Genomic DNA, 18944 nt, shown 5'->3' on the forward strand with positions numbered 1-18944 from the left:
CGTTCGTTTTTCTACCCAGAGGAAGGCGGCCGCCCGCGCCCCGGTCCCGCATGTCCCCCACCCGTCCAGCGCTCCGGCGGCACCGCAGCCCCGGGGTCCCGCGCACGACCTCGCAGGCGTCGGGAAGGTCGCCAGCAGCCCGCAGCGCGGTCCCAACCCGCCCGGCCCGCGGCGAGGCCCGCTTCGTGCCCGCGCGCTGGGCCTGGGCCTGGGCCCGGGCCGCGGCAGCGCAGGGCAGCGCAGGGCAGCGCAGGGCAGCGCAGGGCAGCGCGGAGCCGCAAACCCCCTCGCGGCCCCTCCGACCCGTCCGGCCCCACCGCCCCGCCGCGGCCTATCCCGTCCCCGGCCCCGCGCGCGCGGCCCCTTTAAGGCGTTGCGGGCGGCGCGGAGGTTGGTCCCGGGCCGCGCGCCGTAGCGGGGTCGCCGCACCACGTGGGCCGTAGCGGCGCTGTCCTTCGCGGCGCGGCGGGACGGGACGCGGCGGGCACGGCGCGGGGCGCCCATGGTCAGCAAAGCGGACGAGATGCCGCCGGCCGCGGTGCCGGCCTCCGCGCAGGGCGGAGAGCAGCAGGAGCCGGGGCCGCGCGGCAGGAGAGCGGCGGAGGCCGAGCGGCGGCCCGGTAAGGGTAAGGGAGGGGGGGCCGCGGTGGGGCGGCGGGGGGCGACCGAGACGGGGCCCGCGCCTTGGGCCGAATTCGCCGCGGGGTGCCGCCGCTTCGAGGTGCGGGGCCGGCGGAGAAGGAGCCGCGGCCCGGCCCGCGTCGGCGCGGACGCGGAGGCCCCGGGGTCGTCGCACGATGTCCGCCCCCGCCGCTGCGCTCCCGCCGTTCCGTCCCGGCGGTGACGGCGCGCCCCGGGCCGTCCGGGAGGATTCCGTGACGGCGGCCCGGGGCAGTGAGGCCTCCTCACACCGCGCGGCGGGGGCTGCGCTCGTGGCCGGAGGGAACCGCGGAGTCAGGGGGGGTTCGGTCGGGCCCCGCGCTGGGTGGGGGACGGAGCCCGGGAGCGGTGGGGGCGGCCGGGCGCGTTCCGTCCCGGCGCGGCGGCACGGGGAGCCCCGGCCCCGTGAAGGTCACCTTCAGCGGACGCGGCGCGGCGCGCCCGGGGGGGTGGGGGGCGGCCGGGAGGGGCCCGCGTTCCCCGGACTCCGGCAGCGGCGCGGGGCTCCGGGCGCCGTCTAGGCCAGGCGGGGGGCGTCGGGGCCTTCCCGGCTCTCCCCTGGCGGGGAATCTCGGTGTGGCCTGGGCGGAGTGCTGGGGAGGCCGCTCTGTGCTGCGCTGGGAGCCGTGGAGCCTTGTGCTCCGGGTCGGCCCCGCTCGGCACCGGCCGTGTCCGAGGTCGGCTGAGGGCCGGGACCCTGCGCACGAAGCCTGGTGCTGAACCCTGTCCCTTAGTGCCGGAGCCACGCGCTGTGTGGGGTCTCGCGTGGCTGTGGCACGGTCTGTGTCCCTTACTGCTGGCCCAGCTCAGGTCTCTGCGGGCTGCTGTGAGGTCAGTGGGTGGTGGTGTCCGCAGGGTGACTGCAGGGGGATGTGTATGTGTCTGTAAGAGATAATCTCATAAGGGAGTTATCTTGGGGCCACAAAGATGCAGCTCTCCTCATGTGCTCTTCTAAACTGAGTTCTGCTGGGGCCGCTGTCACAGTATGGTGGTGTCTTTGTAATAGGTGAGAGACAACTGGACTGCCCAGAAATTGTGAACTGCAAGAATCTGTCATTTCAGAGAATGCTCAAAAGCAGATATGTGGGATTTCCTGGGAAGAACAGATAGCTCATGAGAGATCTTGGCTGAATGCTGTGTGCTTTGACTCATTGAAGCCCCAACAGCAAATAAATGAGGGGGGCAGTGACATGGGCAGCCCTGTGCCCTGACCTGGGCACTTTGCATCTGCTTCGGGGTGTGGGCACCGGCCCTGCCCGGCATTCTGGGTCATCCTGGGCTCAGAGTGCCGTACCTCCAACAGGTGAGCGTCCCAAGCGCTGCTCTGCAGCTCGGCCTGCTGCTGTGCTCTGTAACCTGCAAAAAGAAAGGTAAAAGCATGGCACTGCGTGGCTGCTCCTCATAGGTCACACTGGCTGAGCAAGGGACTGCCGCTGCCTCCCTCCCTCGTTTGTATGGTGATGAGGTGACTTTTTGAAGTTTGTCACTCAAAGCAAAGTTCACTGGTGTTAAGGCTGGCAGGAATTCAAGTGTGTGGGGGAGAGCCTCCCCCGCCCCCTATGCTCCACTTATTCACATGGATGCCAAGCACAGCTCAGGTTGAAAAGTTACACCGTGTGATCCCTGCTCAGCATGAGCTGGGTCCTGGGGGAGGGAGGTAAAGCCCTCCCCTGTGTCAGCCAGAGGGCTCTGGGCAGCGCAGAGCTGGCTGAGGGCCCACAAAGCCATGCTCCATCCCCATGTGCCCAGCACTGCCTGTCAGGGTCCTGGCAGCTGCGCCACACAGAGGGGTGGCCACTGGGGATGGGCTCCTGGCTAACAGGATATGCTCTTCTGTTGTGTTAGTCATTGAGACCGGGGGGTCTGCTCTCTTTGGCCTCTAAAGTGGCAAGAGAGTGCCCCTCTCCGCCTTCAAACAGACAAACGTGCTGGGCTGCTTCATCCTTCTGGTACAGAAATACACAAATGCTTTGGGTACCTGCATTGTTTGGGTCCCTGCATTGATTTCCAGCAAGACCAGTTATGGGTTAAGTTACTTCTCTTGTTAACTAGCACAAGATCAAAAGACAGCAATTGTGTGCAGCACTTTTGGACTTTTTTTGTTGCTGCAGTTGTCAGTGCTTCAGAACAAGCTTGTCTCACGTGCAGGTTAGCAGTGTGTCTACCTGGCATAGAGTCCTTCTTGTCAGTGCCTTGCCTGGAGTTTTTTTTTTTTTTTTTTTTTTTTTTTTTCTAAGAAAAAAATCCCTGTCCCCTTTCTTCCAGTCCACTTATGTGTTCATTTACCTTCGCTGTTAAAAGAGCAGAGAAGGAAGGTACTAACGGAGAACTGCTCTGGAGGCAGTGCTGCTGTCCGTTAGCAACGAAGTCAGAACTCAGATTCCTAATCAGGGGATCTGCCGGCCCTGTCTGTCGCCTGACCTTGGAGGTTTGCTTATGGTTTGGAAGGGGTTGAATTGCTGACAGCTGGGTTTTCTAATAGGTGGTTGTAACACTTCAGGGGGAGAACTGGACCATCATGCAGGAGGGAGAGGATTGTTGCTATGAAGAAGAGGAGAGGACTGTGATAATAGCAGCACATGTGTGACGGGAATGGGACCTGAGCAAGGGGTGGTGTTTGGTGCGGCTTTGCTGGGGGGTGGCCCTGAGCTCATGCTGAGAGCTGGAAGCTCTCAGCTATCCCCGAGCAGCATTGCTCTTGGGTTTCCCAGTTAGAAAGTGGAAGTAGGTCAGGAATATGCACACAGAGAGGTGCAGGCACATGGCTGCCTTCTGCACAATAAAAGCAACTTTGTGTTGCAGAGAACTGTTTGACTTAGCAGTCTGTAAATGACTGAACTTGGCAGCGTCCTGCTTGCTTTTCTGCATCATGCTGCATTAGTTGTACTAGAAAGCTGTTATTTCTAAAAGTTTTAAAGGTCTGAAGTTCATGCGTTTCTTTATTTGCATTTGAGGAGTGAAACCGGTCCGTGGGGCAGTTTGCACACAGTGCTGATGCTGCATGGCTGTTGGGTGGCGGTGATGCTCTGGAGGTGCATCTGCTGTGGTGTGGGGCTGGGCAGGGCTGGGTCTCCTTAGGCAGTTGAGTTTTCTTCTGTATTTTGCTTTTTTTTTTTTTTTTTTTTTTTTTTTTTTTTTTTTTTTTTTTAACTGACTCCAAGACAAGAGGTTATCTGATGTTTTTGTGACAAATCAGCTTAAATGCACTTCTAGAGGTGATGAACCTTCATCTTTGGATGGGAAAATGGACCCACACAGCAGAAATGAGCACCAGAGCAGTCTGAGGGAAAAGGCCAGCTGAGAGTCCAGCAAGGTGCAATTCCTTGTGCCTAAGTAACATTAAAGTAAGGGCGTGGTTTAAAACCAGAGCATTGTTTTTAGTTTGTATTTCTCTTTTGCTTCAGCTGTAACCTTGGTGTTTCTTTTGGTGTCAATCTTTGCTCTTTGCCTCCAGTCTAGTCTTCGCTCCCAGCTCGTGTTGGTTGAACTGCTATAGTGATCTTTAGCAGTCACCTCACTGCTTTCAGAACAATGTTTCAGAAGTTTTGGCCAGACAGAAAGCTTATGAATGGGCTTAAATTTGTTTCAGAGAACCAGTGAGGCAGTGCTGGATGCAGCGCATGCTGTGTTCTGGTGGCTCAAAATGCTGTAGCTGTGAGACCCATGAATGCCCCAGGGCTGCGAGGCAAATGTTGTTGGTAAAAACACAAAAAGCCACAGACCTTGGAGTCAGTCTGAAATATGGCTTAAATTGTCTAGGTCTATGTGGCCAGATGTTTGCTTGGATGCTCATGCCGAGTGGTTGCCCCTCTTGCTCCCCATGGGCTCTCAGGACAGGCTGTGGCCTCACTGCACTCCCTGTGCTGGGCAAATGTGGTGTGGGGCTGCTGAGGTCTAACAGCAGTGCTTAGAGCTCTTCCCACTGGTGGGTTAGAGCCAACTGAAGTTTAATGACAGCCAGAGAGCAGTTCCAACCCTTCACTGTGGGCTCTTATTAAAAGGAGCGCTTGTTGCACTGAGGAAGCTCTGCAGGTCTCTGGGAAGCTGTGGTTTCCTCTAGGAGGTGAGGGAAGCTGTGCTCTCCTACCGAAACATTTCCATGGGGGCCATCTGTGATCACTGTGGCTGTTCATTTAGTCAATTTACTTGGATTCAGTAAGCTATTTATTTTGATTAATTTGTTATTAAGCTAAAACTAAATTTGCATTTGCTAGACCAGCAGCAGCCTTCTTGTGCTAAAGCCATCATGCTGCAGTGCTCTCACTCTGGTTTTGGTTGCAGCGAAGCCTCCCGTTGCACCTGGAGCAGAGGGCAGACCTCTTGCCCACAAGGAGCCTTGCTGCCTCCCAGGTGGGGCCCACGAAGGAACCCCTCTGGGGCCATTGCTGCACAGCCCTGCTCGGTGCTCCTGCAGTGTCAGCCTGGTTGGGTCAGTGCTGCACAGAGCAGGAGGGTGGGAGTGGGAGGGGTGCACATAATCCCATTTGAATATGGGTGGCTTAGTTGTTCTGCTGTGTGCCTTCTGAGCACAAGGCACGCTGGCAGTCTTATTTCTACATCATTAAGTCCCATTGCATCACTAATACAGGATGGCGTCGTATTGCTTTTCCCCAGTGTCTTTTATCTCTGCGGATCATTGCATGTGAGCTATTGCACAGCATCAGCCACCTGTTGGACGTGGCCTCCTCCTCCTCGGAACCAGTGCATCTCCAGCTGACGGGTGTGAAAGCTGCTCCATCAGACTGGGTTTACATGGCTATTATGGGGTGAAGTAAGCTCTGCTGAAATGTGATGATGTATTGTCATTAAACGTAGTGATTTCATTAATTGCAACAAATTGTACTTCAGATGATCTGCTTTGAAATGTAACCCAAGCTGGGCTGCCCTGTCCTGCACTGAGCTCCTGCCTGGGGCAGCTCGGACCTGCGGGCACCTGGGCTGTGCTGTGCTCCTGGCCAGGAGAGTTGGCACTGTCCGTGCATTAAACTTTTTCAAAAATATCAGGAATACTTTCAGTTGTGGATGCGGATGTAACCTGAGACCTGATGTTAGCTCCCGAGGTCAGAGACTTCATTACCAGGATTTCAAGGTTAGCTTCTCTCCTGCTGTGGAATTGTTTGAGGAGAGCAGCTCTTCTGAGAGGAGGACATTGGCCATAGCTGAGGTTTCTCTGTTGGTTGGGAGGGCAACTCCGAGGGCTTGAAAGGATTCGAGTGGGAGAGATTTTTCCTGTTGCCTTTTTCTGCTCTTTAAACAGAGGAAGAGAGACCAGTCGGCGATTTAATGTGAGATCCCCCGCTCTGCTCTCAGCCAGCCGTCGCTTTTCTCCTCAGCAGATCGGTGCCGGAGCATGAGGCGCTGCAGGCAGCCTCAGTGTTTCTGGGGCTCCCCGCTGGGGATCTCCTCCTGGGTGTTAGGCCCTGGCCGCTGGTTCCATGAGCTCTGCACTCCTGGTTCCATTCTGGCTTTGGGAGTGCGATTGTTGCTGAGGACAGAGCTGTGCTGCTCAGCAGGGCAACGTGTGGTGTCCCTCCAGAGGGGCGGTGTGTGCAGAGCTGGCCCCAGGGCTCAGGCTCTGTAATCCCTGCAACGGTTGCTGGGATTTGCAGAAACAGCAGAGAGGAGTGGCTGGAGGAGGCCATCAGTGTGTTTTTGTGGCTGGTTTGATACGGTGGAGCAGTGCAAGAGGACAGAAAATGCGTCTGGGAAAACTTGGCCGCAGCTGCCCAGGCCCTTTGTGCCTCCTGCTCAGTATGGGCGGCCGAACCCAGCCGAGACGCCCCGCAGCCTCCCACCTCCTGTAGCTCAGTGCATCTCCCTGCCAACAAGTTTGGCACAGCCGGGGCGCCTGTCCCATGCTGCACCAGTGCAGCGCTCGGTACAGCTCTTGTCTATTTATATCGAGCTCACGGAGCGGGGCGCTCGGCGGGCATCTGCTCTCAGAGCACATCTGAGGAACGTGCAGGGGAGGCGCACCCCTACATCCTCCTGTGTGACCGAGCCGTGGCCGCCAGCTGCGGGAGCTGCTCTGTGCCTCGTGGTGGGTGAAGGGCGCTGCAGGTCTGGAGCGGGGCTGCGAGGAGACCGTGTGTGTGGGGCGGCCCTGAGCCGGCGCTGGGCCCCCTGCCCAGGGGACGTGTGAGGACTTTTTAGGAATCACGGTGACTGTGTGGGACAGATCCGGAGCGGGGAGGTGAGCTCTGCCGTGTGCCTGGTGGGGCCTTAAATAGGTGCGTGCGGACGAGACTTGCAGAGCTCGCTGCTCTGACCGGTGCCGTGAGCCGGGCTGCCGGAGCCATGGGAAACAGTGCGGCAATGAGCTGCTGCCGGCGTGTCACCGAGCTGCTCTTCCCAGCACGCGGCTGCAGCCTGCCCCATGAGCGCTCGCCCCTCCTGCTGAAGGCCCCGCCGAGTGCAGCCGGCCCTGTGGACGCGCTGGGAGCTTCGTGGGGCTCTGTGCCGTTCCCCGATGTCATCCCCAGCGCAGCGGCGGGAGGAGGCCTGCAGGAACGCCTCGAATGTGCCCAGGCCCTGCCCGAGGGCGAAGCCGCAGTGGCCGCAGCCTGTGGCGACAGCTGTTCTGGAGCTGGCGGTGCTGCCCCGCTCCCTGCCGCCGTCCTTCCCGCCGACCTTGAGGAAGGGCCGTTGGAGCCGCTGGGCTGTGCCGTGCTGCCTGCGGCCTGCCAGCGCCACGTGAAACATGAGGACGGTGCTCTGGTGTGCGGTGTGGGGCCTGGGGCGGCCTGCGGGGTTCTGACCTGCAGCGTGCAGCCAGCGGGCCCCAGGCCGGGCGCAGCCTCACTGCTGGGCGATGGGTCACAGCATGCTGCCTCTTCGGAGAGCCCTGGCACAGCACAGTCAGTGAGGACCGGAGGGGCCCTGCGTGGCCACGGCGTGGCTGCACCGTCTGCGCTTGGCTGGGAGAAGGCCGCTGGGAGGGGGGCTGTGCGCTCCAGGAACCCCAGAGCTGCAGTGCAGCAATCCAAGCAGCAGAAGAGGAGGAAAAAGAGGAAGCTCCTTCTGTTAGGTGCTTAGTGTGGGGCCTGGCTGTGCTTTGTGTTTCTGGTGGCCCTGTGTGCAGGGCTGGGGGCTATGTGTGCTTGTGGTGTGGTGGGAGTGGGGAGGGGAGGTTCCATCAGAGTCTGCATGGGGTGAGGATGAGGAGGGTGGCGAGTACTGCCTGTGCTACTCTCCTTGCTCTTGTTAGCAAACATGAGGATGGGCTCTGTGACTGATGACTGGCTGGCTGCAGTGTGGGCCAACTCCTGCAGCCAGAGCAAAGGAGCAGGAGCTGTTGCATGAAACTATAGCTGTACTGCATGCAAAGGAACCTTTGTTACACAGGTTCAGTGCTGTTCTGTGTCTGTTCTGTGCCTGGTGTGTGCACCTGGAGCTCAGCCCTATATAGCCAGGAGGAACCATGCTGCTCAGCGCTGGGAAGAGCAGGGCGGGGTTTGTGTGCCCCGATGCAACTGGGCTAGTACCAAGAAATGCATGCTTAAACTCATTAATGAAAAAGGGAGCATTTTAGTCTTCAGGTTTTTTTTTATTTCTATGTTACTAAACATAAGGAAGGAAGACTGGAGGCAGTGAATGCTGTTGGTACTGGTACTTCCCACACCCTCCAAACCAGACTAGCTTGCAGCAATGGATTTTGACGGCCATCAAAGAACTGATGCCTGACTTGGGCTAAGAAAATGTTTGAATGCTAAAGAGTTATTAACTCATGCTCCCCATGATCGCTCCATCACCATGTGTGCTCAGCAGCACTCAGACCAGGCAGGGGCTGGGCATTGAGCCGCCTGCCTCGCGCCGTGCACACACACCTGCAGCCTCACTGTAAATAGCACTGGGACTGAAATAGCACGGTCACTTCGGGTGCTTGCTGTCTGGGAGCAAGGATGAAATCTAATCCTTTCCCTTGGCCTTTCTAGCAGGTACAAAATGCAGGTTGAGGCAGCACATGTTCAGTGCTCCCCATGAAGCGGTGTCTGTGCCACCTCCTCCCCTCTTCAGCATTTGGCTTTGCTGTTTTCCTGATGCTTTCCCTGGTGTGCAGCTGCAGCTTGTTCCTGCTGTCACCAACGGCTGTCCCCTAACCTCCAGGCACAGGCTGTGATTTCTGAATTTCAGGCACTGTCCTGTGGGGCACTCCTGTGTGGAGCTGTTCTCCCTCCTTCCTAGTGTGGATGGAGCCCCCCAGAGCCTTGCCTTGTGCCTGGCTTGCCCGTGGCTTTGTCTGCCAAAGAAATGAACAGCTCTCGCTGGGGACTTACACAAAGTGACAGGGAATGTGAACAGCATCTGCTGAGATGTTGAAGGCAGCAGAAGCTGCTGAAGATAGCTGTGTTTACCTGCTGCCTCTTGCAACGAGCGTGCTTTCCTGGTGTTCCGTGCAGTCTTTCACTCTGTGTCAGTTCAGCTATGCCAGCCATCTTTGAGATGGGTTTCAGCTGGCAGCCTTTGGAGCAGTGTGGCAGAAGTTTGTACTCCATGCAGGGATGCTCCAGCAGGGCTCCTCCCTGCATGTGCAGGGGCAGCAATGCAGTGGTCCCAGACCAGCTTGGTGGGTGCAGGCTGCTCTGGGAGCCCTGCAGCTTCCTCAGTCTTCTCATGTCAGACATCTCCACCTTACTTCAATAGAAAACAAACGCAGTTGCGGAAACTGGGAGGGAGGTACAGAGCTCCCTGTCCCTGTGACGCATCTAAGTGAACACTTGAAGTGTCATCACCTTTTTCTTGAATGCAGGGGCTTAGGCGAAGCCTCATCCTGGCCCTGTGGGATATCCACAGGATATTCTGGAAATGTGGAGGGCGGTTTTGTTGTGTGCAGGGTGTGGAGCTGCGGGTGCAGTAATGCACTCCACGTGACACTGCTTTGCCTGCAGCTGAGCAGCTGTGCTGTGGAGGTGTGTTGGAGCCACGCAGCGTGTTGGTGCAGGGGGACAGCTGCCTCTGGCTGCAGAGTGCCACACACCCATTCTTTAATTAAGAGACTTGTAAAGTCTAAGCCAAATGTGCTGTGAGCTGCACCATCCTCCCGCTTCCATTCCTCCTTGCTCCACACGGGTGGAAGATGCAAACCCTGCAGGCGAGTGGGACGGTGTTGATATTGCAAAGGAAGGAAAGGGCAGCGTTTGGTGCACTTGTGTCCAGTAAACACTAACTGCAGAACAAAATGCTTACTGCCTTTAACCCCTGGTTTTAATCCCTGGTTTCCTTGCTGTCCTCCCCTCCCTGGTGTGCTGACCGCTGTCCCTCTCTCCAGAGCACCCAGCTGGCGTGGCACTTGTCAACGGCAGTGGCCCCCACGAGAGCCTGAAGGGTGAGAAGGATGCCAGGCAGAACGGACATGAGGAGGCTGATGCAGGGGAAGATGGGAACGACCAGGAGGTCATTGTCATCCAAGACACAGGATTTACTGTCAAGATCTGTGCACCTGGGATAGAGCCCTTCTCCCTGCAGGTACCTCTCTGCCAGCCAGGAGGGGATGAGTGGGGGCTGGAGAGGGACCCAGGCTGTGGGCTGGACATGGAGTGAGTTTCACAACCCCCAGAACTAGTGGAGGCAGAGGGCAGAGCACAGGGTCCCTGATTTGTTGTTTCCATGATGGGGTTAAGTGGAGAGGGAGACAGCGAAGCATGGAGGGTGCAAGAGATAAGCTGCTGAACCAGTGGCTTTTAGAGAGAAAGAAAAGAGTAGGTGATGTGAGCACAAAGCTGTCTGGCAAAGGCTGTGCAGGCATTGGGAGGACAGAGGTGGGTGGGAAGTGGAATTAGGCAGGGTGTAGCTGCCCCGTGTTCTTCTCAGCAGGGCTCAGGGATGGAGATGAGCACCACGGAAAGGACTTTCCCATTTCTGGGCTGTTTTTAAGGAGGGATGTGAAAACATGACCCCAAGGTCTGACTGAGGAAGGGAAAATCTCCTGCCTGCCCAGGGATTTTTGGCATGCTGCACCTTCTGGCTAAGATGAGTTTGGCACAGTGACATGTGCCAGTGCTGTTTGGGGAAGGCACACACTTGCCTGAACATCAAGGGAACAGCACAGCTCCCTTTTCGTTTCTGCGGAGAGCTCTGCTGCATGCAGCAGTGTTGTCACAGGGGCTGCAGCGCGTGCTGCCGGACCAGGACAGGCTTTGACATGCCCAGCGATTCTGCGATTAGCTCCGCACTTCACCACGAACCATTTGGATGAAGTATTTTTACTGTGGGGGGAGGCGTTTTGAGTCCGAACTCAGCAGGAAGGAAGCCTTATCTCCCCAAGACCAGTAGAGAGAACAGTGAGATTGCATCCCCCATGGAACTAGCTGTATCTCGGGCAGCTTTTTTCTTCCTTTAAATCCCTTTGTCTGAATAGGCTAATAATAGCAGGCCACGTTGTTTACAGTGGCTTATGTAAACTACCCTGAGTCCTCCTAGCTTGAGAGCAACGTCAGTGGTGCTGGAGCCAGGGCAGGCAGGCAGGGGAGCAGCCCGGGACCTCGGGTTCAGCATGGATCCTGTGCGGCTGGAGCCGTGTGTTCACGTGCCCGGAGGGGCAGCACCATGCAGTGGTGAGCACCATGCACCACTGCAGGTGAGTGTAGGAAATGGCCGCTTCTCACGTCATTCTGATCCTCAGCACAGACATGCCGTGTGGATGGATAAGGGATGAGCCCCAGGTTTCCCCTCACCTTTTGTTCCTTCCCTGCCCTGTGTCAGCACAACGCAAGGCTGAGACACCTGCCAGAGCTGAGACACCCTGCCAGAGGTGGCACCTTTGCGTGTACTCCAGAGCAGCTCTACATGCCTGTTGCCACTGGAGCTTGCTGACATGCTGAGTGTTGTTAGGAGAGCAGAGATGTCCCTAGTGTGTTTGTGCTCTTGAGTCTTCGTTGGATGCATGCTTGAGGGTGAGCTGTCTGAGAATAACTGGCTGGGTTTTCCCTTCTTAAGGTCTCTCCTCAAGAGATGGTGCAAGAGATCCACCAAGTCTTAATGGACCGTGAGGACACCTGCCATCGGACCTGCTTCTCCCTGCAACTGGATGGCAATGTCCTTGACAATTTTGCTGAGCTGAAAACTATTGAAGGACTGCAGGAGGGCTCGCTGCTGAAAGTGGTGGAAGGCAAGTTCCTTTGGGAGGAAGTGGTTCTCGGCCACCTTGCAGCCCTTCCTCGTGGTTCCTTTTTGAGAACTGTGCGATGAAGCAGTAAGCATCTGTGTAATTCCAGTTTCTTTCCTCCCTTTCTGCTTGTCAGAGCCGTACACGGTGCGAGAGGCCAGGATACATGTGCGTCACATTCGGGACCTTCTGAAGAGTCTTGACCCTTCAGATGCTTTCAATGGTGTGGACTGTAATTCTCTGTCATTCCTGAGTGTCTTCACTGAAGGAGACCTGGGAGGTATGGGGCAAAAAGGCTTATATGGTGTGGTCACTGTTCTCATTCCCCTGACTCCCCGCTTCATTAAAACACAGTGTAATAATCAGCTGGCCCACCTCACTCAGGAGTGCAGAGAAACACTCTGAGAACTTCTGCTTGAAGGATGGACTGGTACGTTTTTCAGCACTGATTTTCCATCTTTCTCCATTGTAGACAGCGGGAAACGAAAGAAAAAAGGTACTGAAATGGAACAAATTGACTGCACCCCTCCTGAACATATCCTGCCAGGTAGCAAAGAGAGACCCTTGTGTGCCCTTCAGCCCCAGAACAGAGACTGGAAGGTAGAGTTCTCCTGTGCAATTGCAACAGCTGTCGGCATATACCTTGCAGAAAATGTGTTCAGGGATTGAAACCTGCGCTGAGGTGGACTTTGGGATTTGCTCTGCTTGGTGCTTAATGAGTGCTGGAATAGCACTGCTTAGCCAAGAGAATAAAGTCCAAGAGCTAGTGTGCAAAATGCTGGATGCAAAGTCTGGACATCTGCAAAGCATAACATGGCCAGTCTTGCTGGGGAGGGGAAGCAGTGAAGGGAGAGCTGCATTGCTTTAAAAAGTCCTGGAGACAGGATCTGCAGATCAGTACAGATTATCCTTAGGTTTCCCATGCCCTTGCACTTGGATTCCGGCTTTAGAAGCTGCCATTTGAAAACCAGTACAGCAAGAAATGCATGCCTTGTGCAGCCCAGAGGCCCAGGGTATCTGTTTTTACCTGTGTCTTACGTGTGAAAAGCTGCAAACTGAGGCAGACTAGAGGACTGCAAGTAGTTTGAGGAAGGCTATACTGTAAAGACCATTTTTTTTGTAAGCTCTGTTTGTGGAACCAAGCAAAGGCAGCAGGTAAAAGGACTCTGGCTTGCACATCAGATGGCTCTGTAACTCAAGGGTATTAATTCCTACTGACAGGAACTGCTTCTGTTGTATTCTGTAGCCTTTGCAGTGCCTGAAGGTATTGACGATGAGTGGCTGGAACCCTCCACCTGGTAACAGGAAGATGCATGGAGACCTCATGTATTTATATGTCATCACAGTGGAGGATCGACATGTCAGTATCACTGCATCCACTAGAGGATTTTACTTGAATCAGTGAGTAACCAGCCATCCTTCTGTCCTGCCCTGCAGCAGAGACCTTGTAATACCCAATTGGGAAAGAACATGCGAAGAAACACGCTGCTTGATTTTTTTGTTTTGATGGTTTTCTGTGTGTGTGGAAAGCAGCTTATTTCAATTCACTGCTCACATGGGGTTTGCAGGAGTTGTTCTACTGGATTGGGCTGTTTACTTATGCCTGGTACCGCTTCTCTGCCGTGGATAAATGCCTGATGCTTTAGGGAAAGTTGAAACATCCCATAATGACATCAACTAATTACAGTACTTTGAGTGGTGGAGGGAATTCCTTCCTGACCATTGCAACTTGCTCGTTTTGCCCTAAAGGAAAAGCACAGTCTGCCAGCACTTCCTAACCTGGGCACAGGTTTGACTGGGATTTTTTTTTAAATAGCGTCTGTGAGAGACAAAGTTCCTGCACAGTGCCTGGGAATGTAAGAGTGACTGTGTTGGAGAAAACAAAACTCCAGCACGTTTCTGCCCTCTGTCCCTTTATGAATTGGAAGTGTTCTGTGTTACCCTGACTCGTGGAAAAAGCAGCTTGTATTCCGTGGCTGCCTGTGGGGCTGGCAGTCTCAGTTACGACGACAGCACGTTTCTTTTCTCTTACAGGTCTACTGCGTACAACTTCAATCCCAAGCCTGCAAACCCCAGTTTTCTCAGTCATTCCCTGGTGGAACTGCTTAACCAGATCAGCCCTACCTTCAAAAAAAACTTCTCTGCTCTGCAGAAGAAACGGTACAGCACTTCTTCCTCTCTAGTCACCTTTGGTGATGTGATGTTGCTCGGTGAGGTCAGGGTGCGTGGCTGGTTTGTCCTCAGCAGCAGCTGATGCAGAGCAGGCCTCGTGCTGCAGCAGGGTCAGACTGATAACCTCATCACTTTGCTCTGAATACAAAAAAACTGAAGCATAAAATATCAGGAACCCTAACAGATGATGGCTTTGCACAGGCTTACAGTGGAGCGAGAACGATTACTTTAAACATTTATGCATATTTCTTTCCTCTAATTTCCTTTTGCTCCTATATTAATAAGGAGCAATAATAGATTTGTTTTATTTTCCTGTCCTTGCTGCAGGGACCATCTATTCTACTCCAGGACAGTGGATCCTTTGCAGAAGCCTGTCATTCTTTAGAGTCCGCTTAATGAACTGCCTCAGCTCAGCAGGATGCAAATTGACAGGCACATGGTGTGGCTTTCGAGAGTTCTGCTTCTGCTCTCATTAGGAAGATGAAAGTGACACCATACAAGGGCTGGAAATTCGCAGTGGCCTCCCAGTCACCACAGCGACTATCTGGCCATTTAAAAATGATTATATTGTGTTGCTTGTTGGGCCAGAAGTAAATACAGATGAGACTTTGGCACCTGCTGAGAGCAGACAGATTACAGCAAGCTTCCCCTAAGCCATTACTTCATTAGTGGATGGTGCTATAGGCTTGTTTATAGCCCGTACGGACTGCAGTGAAAGCTGAGAGCCAGTCTGACAGAGGTGGCTGGGAGTGGTGATCCTCTGCGTGTGCTCCTGTTTTGTGCTGAATGGGGAGTGTGCTGGCGAGATGGAGCTGAGGACAGGAGAATGAGGAGAGCCCAGTTTATTCTGTAGATAGCAGCTGAGAGATTCTGCCAGCTCAGTCGTTAAGGGGTGTCGCTGCATGTTTAATGACTTGGTCTTGTTCTGCTGCTAGAAATTGGCGTTGCAGCTGAGGGAAAATTCTCTTAGAATAGAAAGAAATCTTCCTTTGGAAAATGTCTAATTGTTTTCTCTCCCCAATTAGGGTTCAGAGACATCCTTTTGAGAGGATAGCAACTCCTTTCCAAGTGTACAGCTGGACAGCCCCACAAGCAGAACATGCCATGGACTGTGTCCGAGCAGAAGATGCGTACACTTCCAGGCTGGGCTATGAAGAGCACATACCTGGACAGGTATCAGCCTAGCTCTCTCTGAGAACCCTAGCAATAGTCCTGCTGCTCACTGCCTCACTGCACTGGGAACCAGTTAACTTTTACCAGCAAGTAGACCTTTGGTATTTTGAAAGGGTTTTGCACATCAAGGAAAACTTGCCTGAGTCTTTGTTCTCAACGCTATCTTTAACTACGGCAGGCTGAGCTGCTGAGGCTCCAACTTCCATGAGTATGTGGGAGTCTCAGCAATTTCTGCTTAAGTACTTATAAATCCTGTGTCCCTACTGCGATTGGCACCACGGCTCCTTGCGAGCAGCACAGTGTTCCTCTGTTCTGGTCATGTCTGGAAAAGCTCTCATGTCTCTCTGCAGACTTTTCTAAGGGTGTCAGTTGCAGCCTCATAGCATAAAATGTGCCAGGATGTGCACTGTGCTGGACTGCCAGGGCTGTGTGTAGGCAGTGTCTGTGGGGTGACCACGTTGCAGTGTGCTGGCTAACCAGGTCTGCGCTGGGTTATTCTGGCATTGGTAATCTGGCATTTCAGATAAACTGTGCTGAGTAACGTGGACTAGCAGGATCCTTCCCATATGGATGTGGAATGAGATCAACTCAGGAGGAGTGATCCTGATGCCAATTCTTTTCCTCTGAACATCATGGCAGCCTGAATTCTTTCCTTCTCCTTTCCCTTGTAAATGAGAAATGTTGGCTTGCCAGCACCCACCCACAGCACATTGCTTACCACAAGGCTTTCACTCTTTCAGACCAGAGACTGGAACGAAGAGCTGCAGACCACGCGAGAGCTGCCACGCAAGAACCTGCCTGAGAGGCTGCTGAGAGAACGAGCCATTTTCAAGGTAACTTTGGGATCTGCAGGCAACTTCCATTACACAGCCCCTTCGCTGCTGCCCATGTCACACTTAGACATTTCACCTGGGCTGTCCTTCAGAAGCTGCAAGATGGGAGTCCCTATTTGTGAGCTAAGGAGTCTTGTTCTCTCTCGCATATCATATAATCATCTGTGTTGGAAAGGCCTTCGAGAACATCACATCCTACCATCAATCTCCGTTACCAAATCCCACCACTAAACCATGTCCCGTAGTGCCATGTCCACATATCTCTTGAGCCCCTCTAGGGATGGGGACTCCACCCTCATCGGGACTTCTGTGGGCAACTTGTTCCAGTGCTTGACCAATATCTGCCTTCTGCTCCCAGCTTTGCAGGGAAGAATTGTAGTCCTTGACCCCGTGTCTCCCAGCTGACCATAATATGGTCTCCTCTTAGTCCTCTGCTGTTGTGTTTGATCCAGTCCTCCTTCAAGCGGGTAGGAGGAGCAGGAGCAGGGGTAGGGGTGGAACATGATTAAAACTAAACCCTCCTCCACAGAGAGCTCATGAGACTGAGCCCTGGTGATCCCTAATGCTCTGGCTCCTGGAGCTTGTATCCAAGCCACTGGCCAGGCTCACAAGAGCAAAAGTCAGCTGACCTGCCTGCCTGCTGGAGGGCCATGAGGAGGTGAGGAGCAAAGGAGAAATTTGCAGAGAGCTTTGAGAGTGAGGTGTGGTGAGGATGTTATCAGTTTCTCACCTGACTTTCTTTCTGGCTACCTCCAGGTTCACAGTGACTTCACTGCAGCAGCAACAAGAGGTGCCATGGCTGTCATTGATGGCAATGTCATGGCCATCAACCCCAGTGAAGAGACCAAGATGCAGATGTTCATCTGGAACAATATATTCTTCAGTCTGGGCTTCGACGTCCGTGACCACTACAAGGACTTTGGTGGGGATGTTGCTGCTTACGTAGCACCTACCAATGATCTTAACGGTGTGCGGACCTATAATGCTGTGGATGTAGAAGGGCTGTACACTCTGGGGACTGTGGTGGTGGATTACAGAGGTTACAGAGTGACAGCTCAATCTATTATTCCTGGGATCTTGGAAAGGGAACAGGAACAGAGTGTCATCTACGGGTCAATAGACTTTGGCAAGACAGTTGTCTCACATCCTAAGTACCTGGAGCTGCTAGAGAAGACCAGCAGACCGCTAAAGATCCAGAAGCACAAAGTCCTGAATGACAAGAACGAGGAGGTGGAGCTGTGCTCCTCAGTGGAGTGCAAAGGCATTATTGGCAACGATGGGCGTCACTACATCCTGGACCTGCTGCGCACTTTCCCTCCAGATCTAAACTTCCTACCTGTTGAAGGGGAGGAGATGCCAGAGGAATGTAAGAAAATGGGGTTCCCCAAGCAGCACAGACACAAGCTTTGCTGTCTCCGGCAAGAGCTTGTTGATGCCTTTGTAGAGCACAGGTGAGCTGAGCTCCCCGCGTCTTCTGCTTGCAACTGGTAATGGTCAAAGTCAGAGCTCCTGGGAGCAGGCAGCTGATTGCCCCATCGCTCAGCCCTGCAGGTGCAATTACAGAGGCTTACTTAATGAGAGCTGGAAAGCAGAGATTCTGACGGGGCTGTAGGGAACTGGGGAAGAAGTGGTTTGCTCTTCAGTCTCCAGATCTGTTTTGATGTTTCATGTCCTTTCTCTGCAGATGCTCTGGTCACCTGATATCTAGGGAATAGAAAGAACTTATGCTTAGCTTTTTAGGCTCTCCAGACATCTCAAATACTACATTTTTTACCAAAGGCTGAAAAAAATGACCTGTGGGAACTGCTGTAGGGAGTTCTGTGGTGGAGTGTATTGGTGTTGGGCTCATGCAATGCAGGAGAGGAACTGGGAACTCTGGCAGCAGGCAGTCATGTGGTGCAGCTGCATGGGGTAACGTTCCTGCTTCCCATGTCGGGGGCTGCAGGGCGCTCTGCTACCACAGACAGTCAGGGTCTGTGCTCCACTTGCCAGGAAGGTTGAGCCCTCAGCTGCTGCCAGAGGAGCTCTGCCCGCTGAGCAACCAGTTCTGCAGCCAGCACCCTGCCCCGTCCTGCCCTGTGCCCACAGGCACCTTCACTTCTGCTTGGGAGAGGTTCCAGACCAGCAGCCTGCAGGACCGTGGCTGGAGGCTGCCGCTGCACGGCTTGCAAAGCTCCCTGTGCTTGGGTTTGATAGTAAAATTGCTGCTGGAATTTTGTTTGTCAGTTCTGTGGATTTGGCAGTAGGAATCTTCCTGAGCTGCTTGCTGGTGTTGCATGCAGAAAGCTATTTGTAACTACTGCAAGGAGACGAGTTTTCCATCATGATGTGTAATGAAAACCCACTTCTTTGTCTCTTCTAACATGCTAATGGAAGATATTAGAATAACGTGCACTCTCTAATTTCAGAAAGCTCACTGATAGAGGGTCAGTTTTGCCTTTGCAGAGGGAAACTGGGTGGTCTGTTACCCCAGCTCTGAGCTTTTCCCCTCATAGCAGAATGGTGATCCTCTTAGATTCTCCTGCTGTACTGAGTTCCTCCCTTACTTCGCTGCAGGTATCTCTTATTCATGAAGCTGGCTGCATTGCAGCTGATGCAACAGAAAGCCAACAAACAGGAGAGCTCAGCTGCACTGGAAAATGGCACCTCTCCGGAGAATGGTACAGCAGAGAGCGAGAAGTCTGAGTCAGATGATGGTAAAACAGATGACAACGTGACTGGACTTGATCAGGTTAAAGAGCTGGCTGAGACCATTGCCTCTGATGATGGAGCAGGTATTTAATCCTCTGCATCAGAAGCAGCCCAGGTCTGCTGCCCTGCTGGTGGCTGCGCCTCTGGTGGGACCTATGCTAAACCAGAGGCACTTAGGGTGATTATTTGTTTGTTAAACAGGACAAGTACTGGCTTCTGCTATTGATAATGTTTTAGCTCTTTGCTTAGAGCCATTCATACACCATACATTAATCACCCTGCCTGCCTGGGGGTAGGTTGTTAGTGTCTCT

General features: G+C 54.1%; 1 protein-coding gene across 3 annotated transcripts in view; it reads left to right on the plus strand.

The window, feature by feature from the left end:
- The first annotated feature begins 437 nt into the window (after positions 1-437).
- Positions 438-18944, plus strand: part of CLUH (clustered mitochondria homolog) — a 30845-nt gene continuing 12338 nt past the window's right edge. The window contains exons 1-11 of one of the 3 annotated variants that reach the window (XM_048967034.1): positions 438-626; positions 9929-10125; positions 11596-11767; positions 11901-12044; positions 12237-12364; positions 13011-13165; positions 13799-13924; positions 14962-15109; positions 15850-15942; positions 16699-17393; positions 18499-18716. In XM_048967034.1, the coding sequence (XP_048822991.1) occupies positions 503-626; positions 9929-10125; positions 11596-11767; positions 11901-12044; positions 12237-12364; positions 13011-13165; positions 13799-13924; positions 14962-15109; positions 15850-15942; positions 16699-17393; positions 18499-18716 (2200 nt within the window). In that variant the 5' untranslated portion in view covers positions 438-502. Of the gene's footprint in view, positions 627-6587; positions 7688-9928; positions 10126-11595; positions 11768-11900; positions 12045-12236; positions 12365-13010; positions 13166-13798; positions 13925-14961; positions 15110-15849; positions 15943-16698; positions 17394-18498; positions 18717-18944 lie in introns of those variants that run through there. The other 2 variants (XM_048967035.1, XM_048967032.1) reach the window with 2 other exon arrangements.

This window comes from Lagopus muta, chromosome 20 (genome assembly GCF_023343835.1).
Source record: "Lagopus muta isolate bLagMut1 chromosome 20, bLagMut1 primary, whole genome shotgun sequence".
Lineage (NCBI taxonomy): Eukaryota > Metazoa > Chordata > Aves > Galliformes > Phasianidae > Lagopus > Lagopus muta.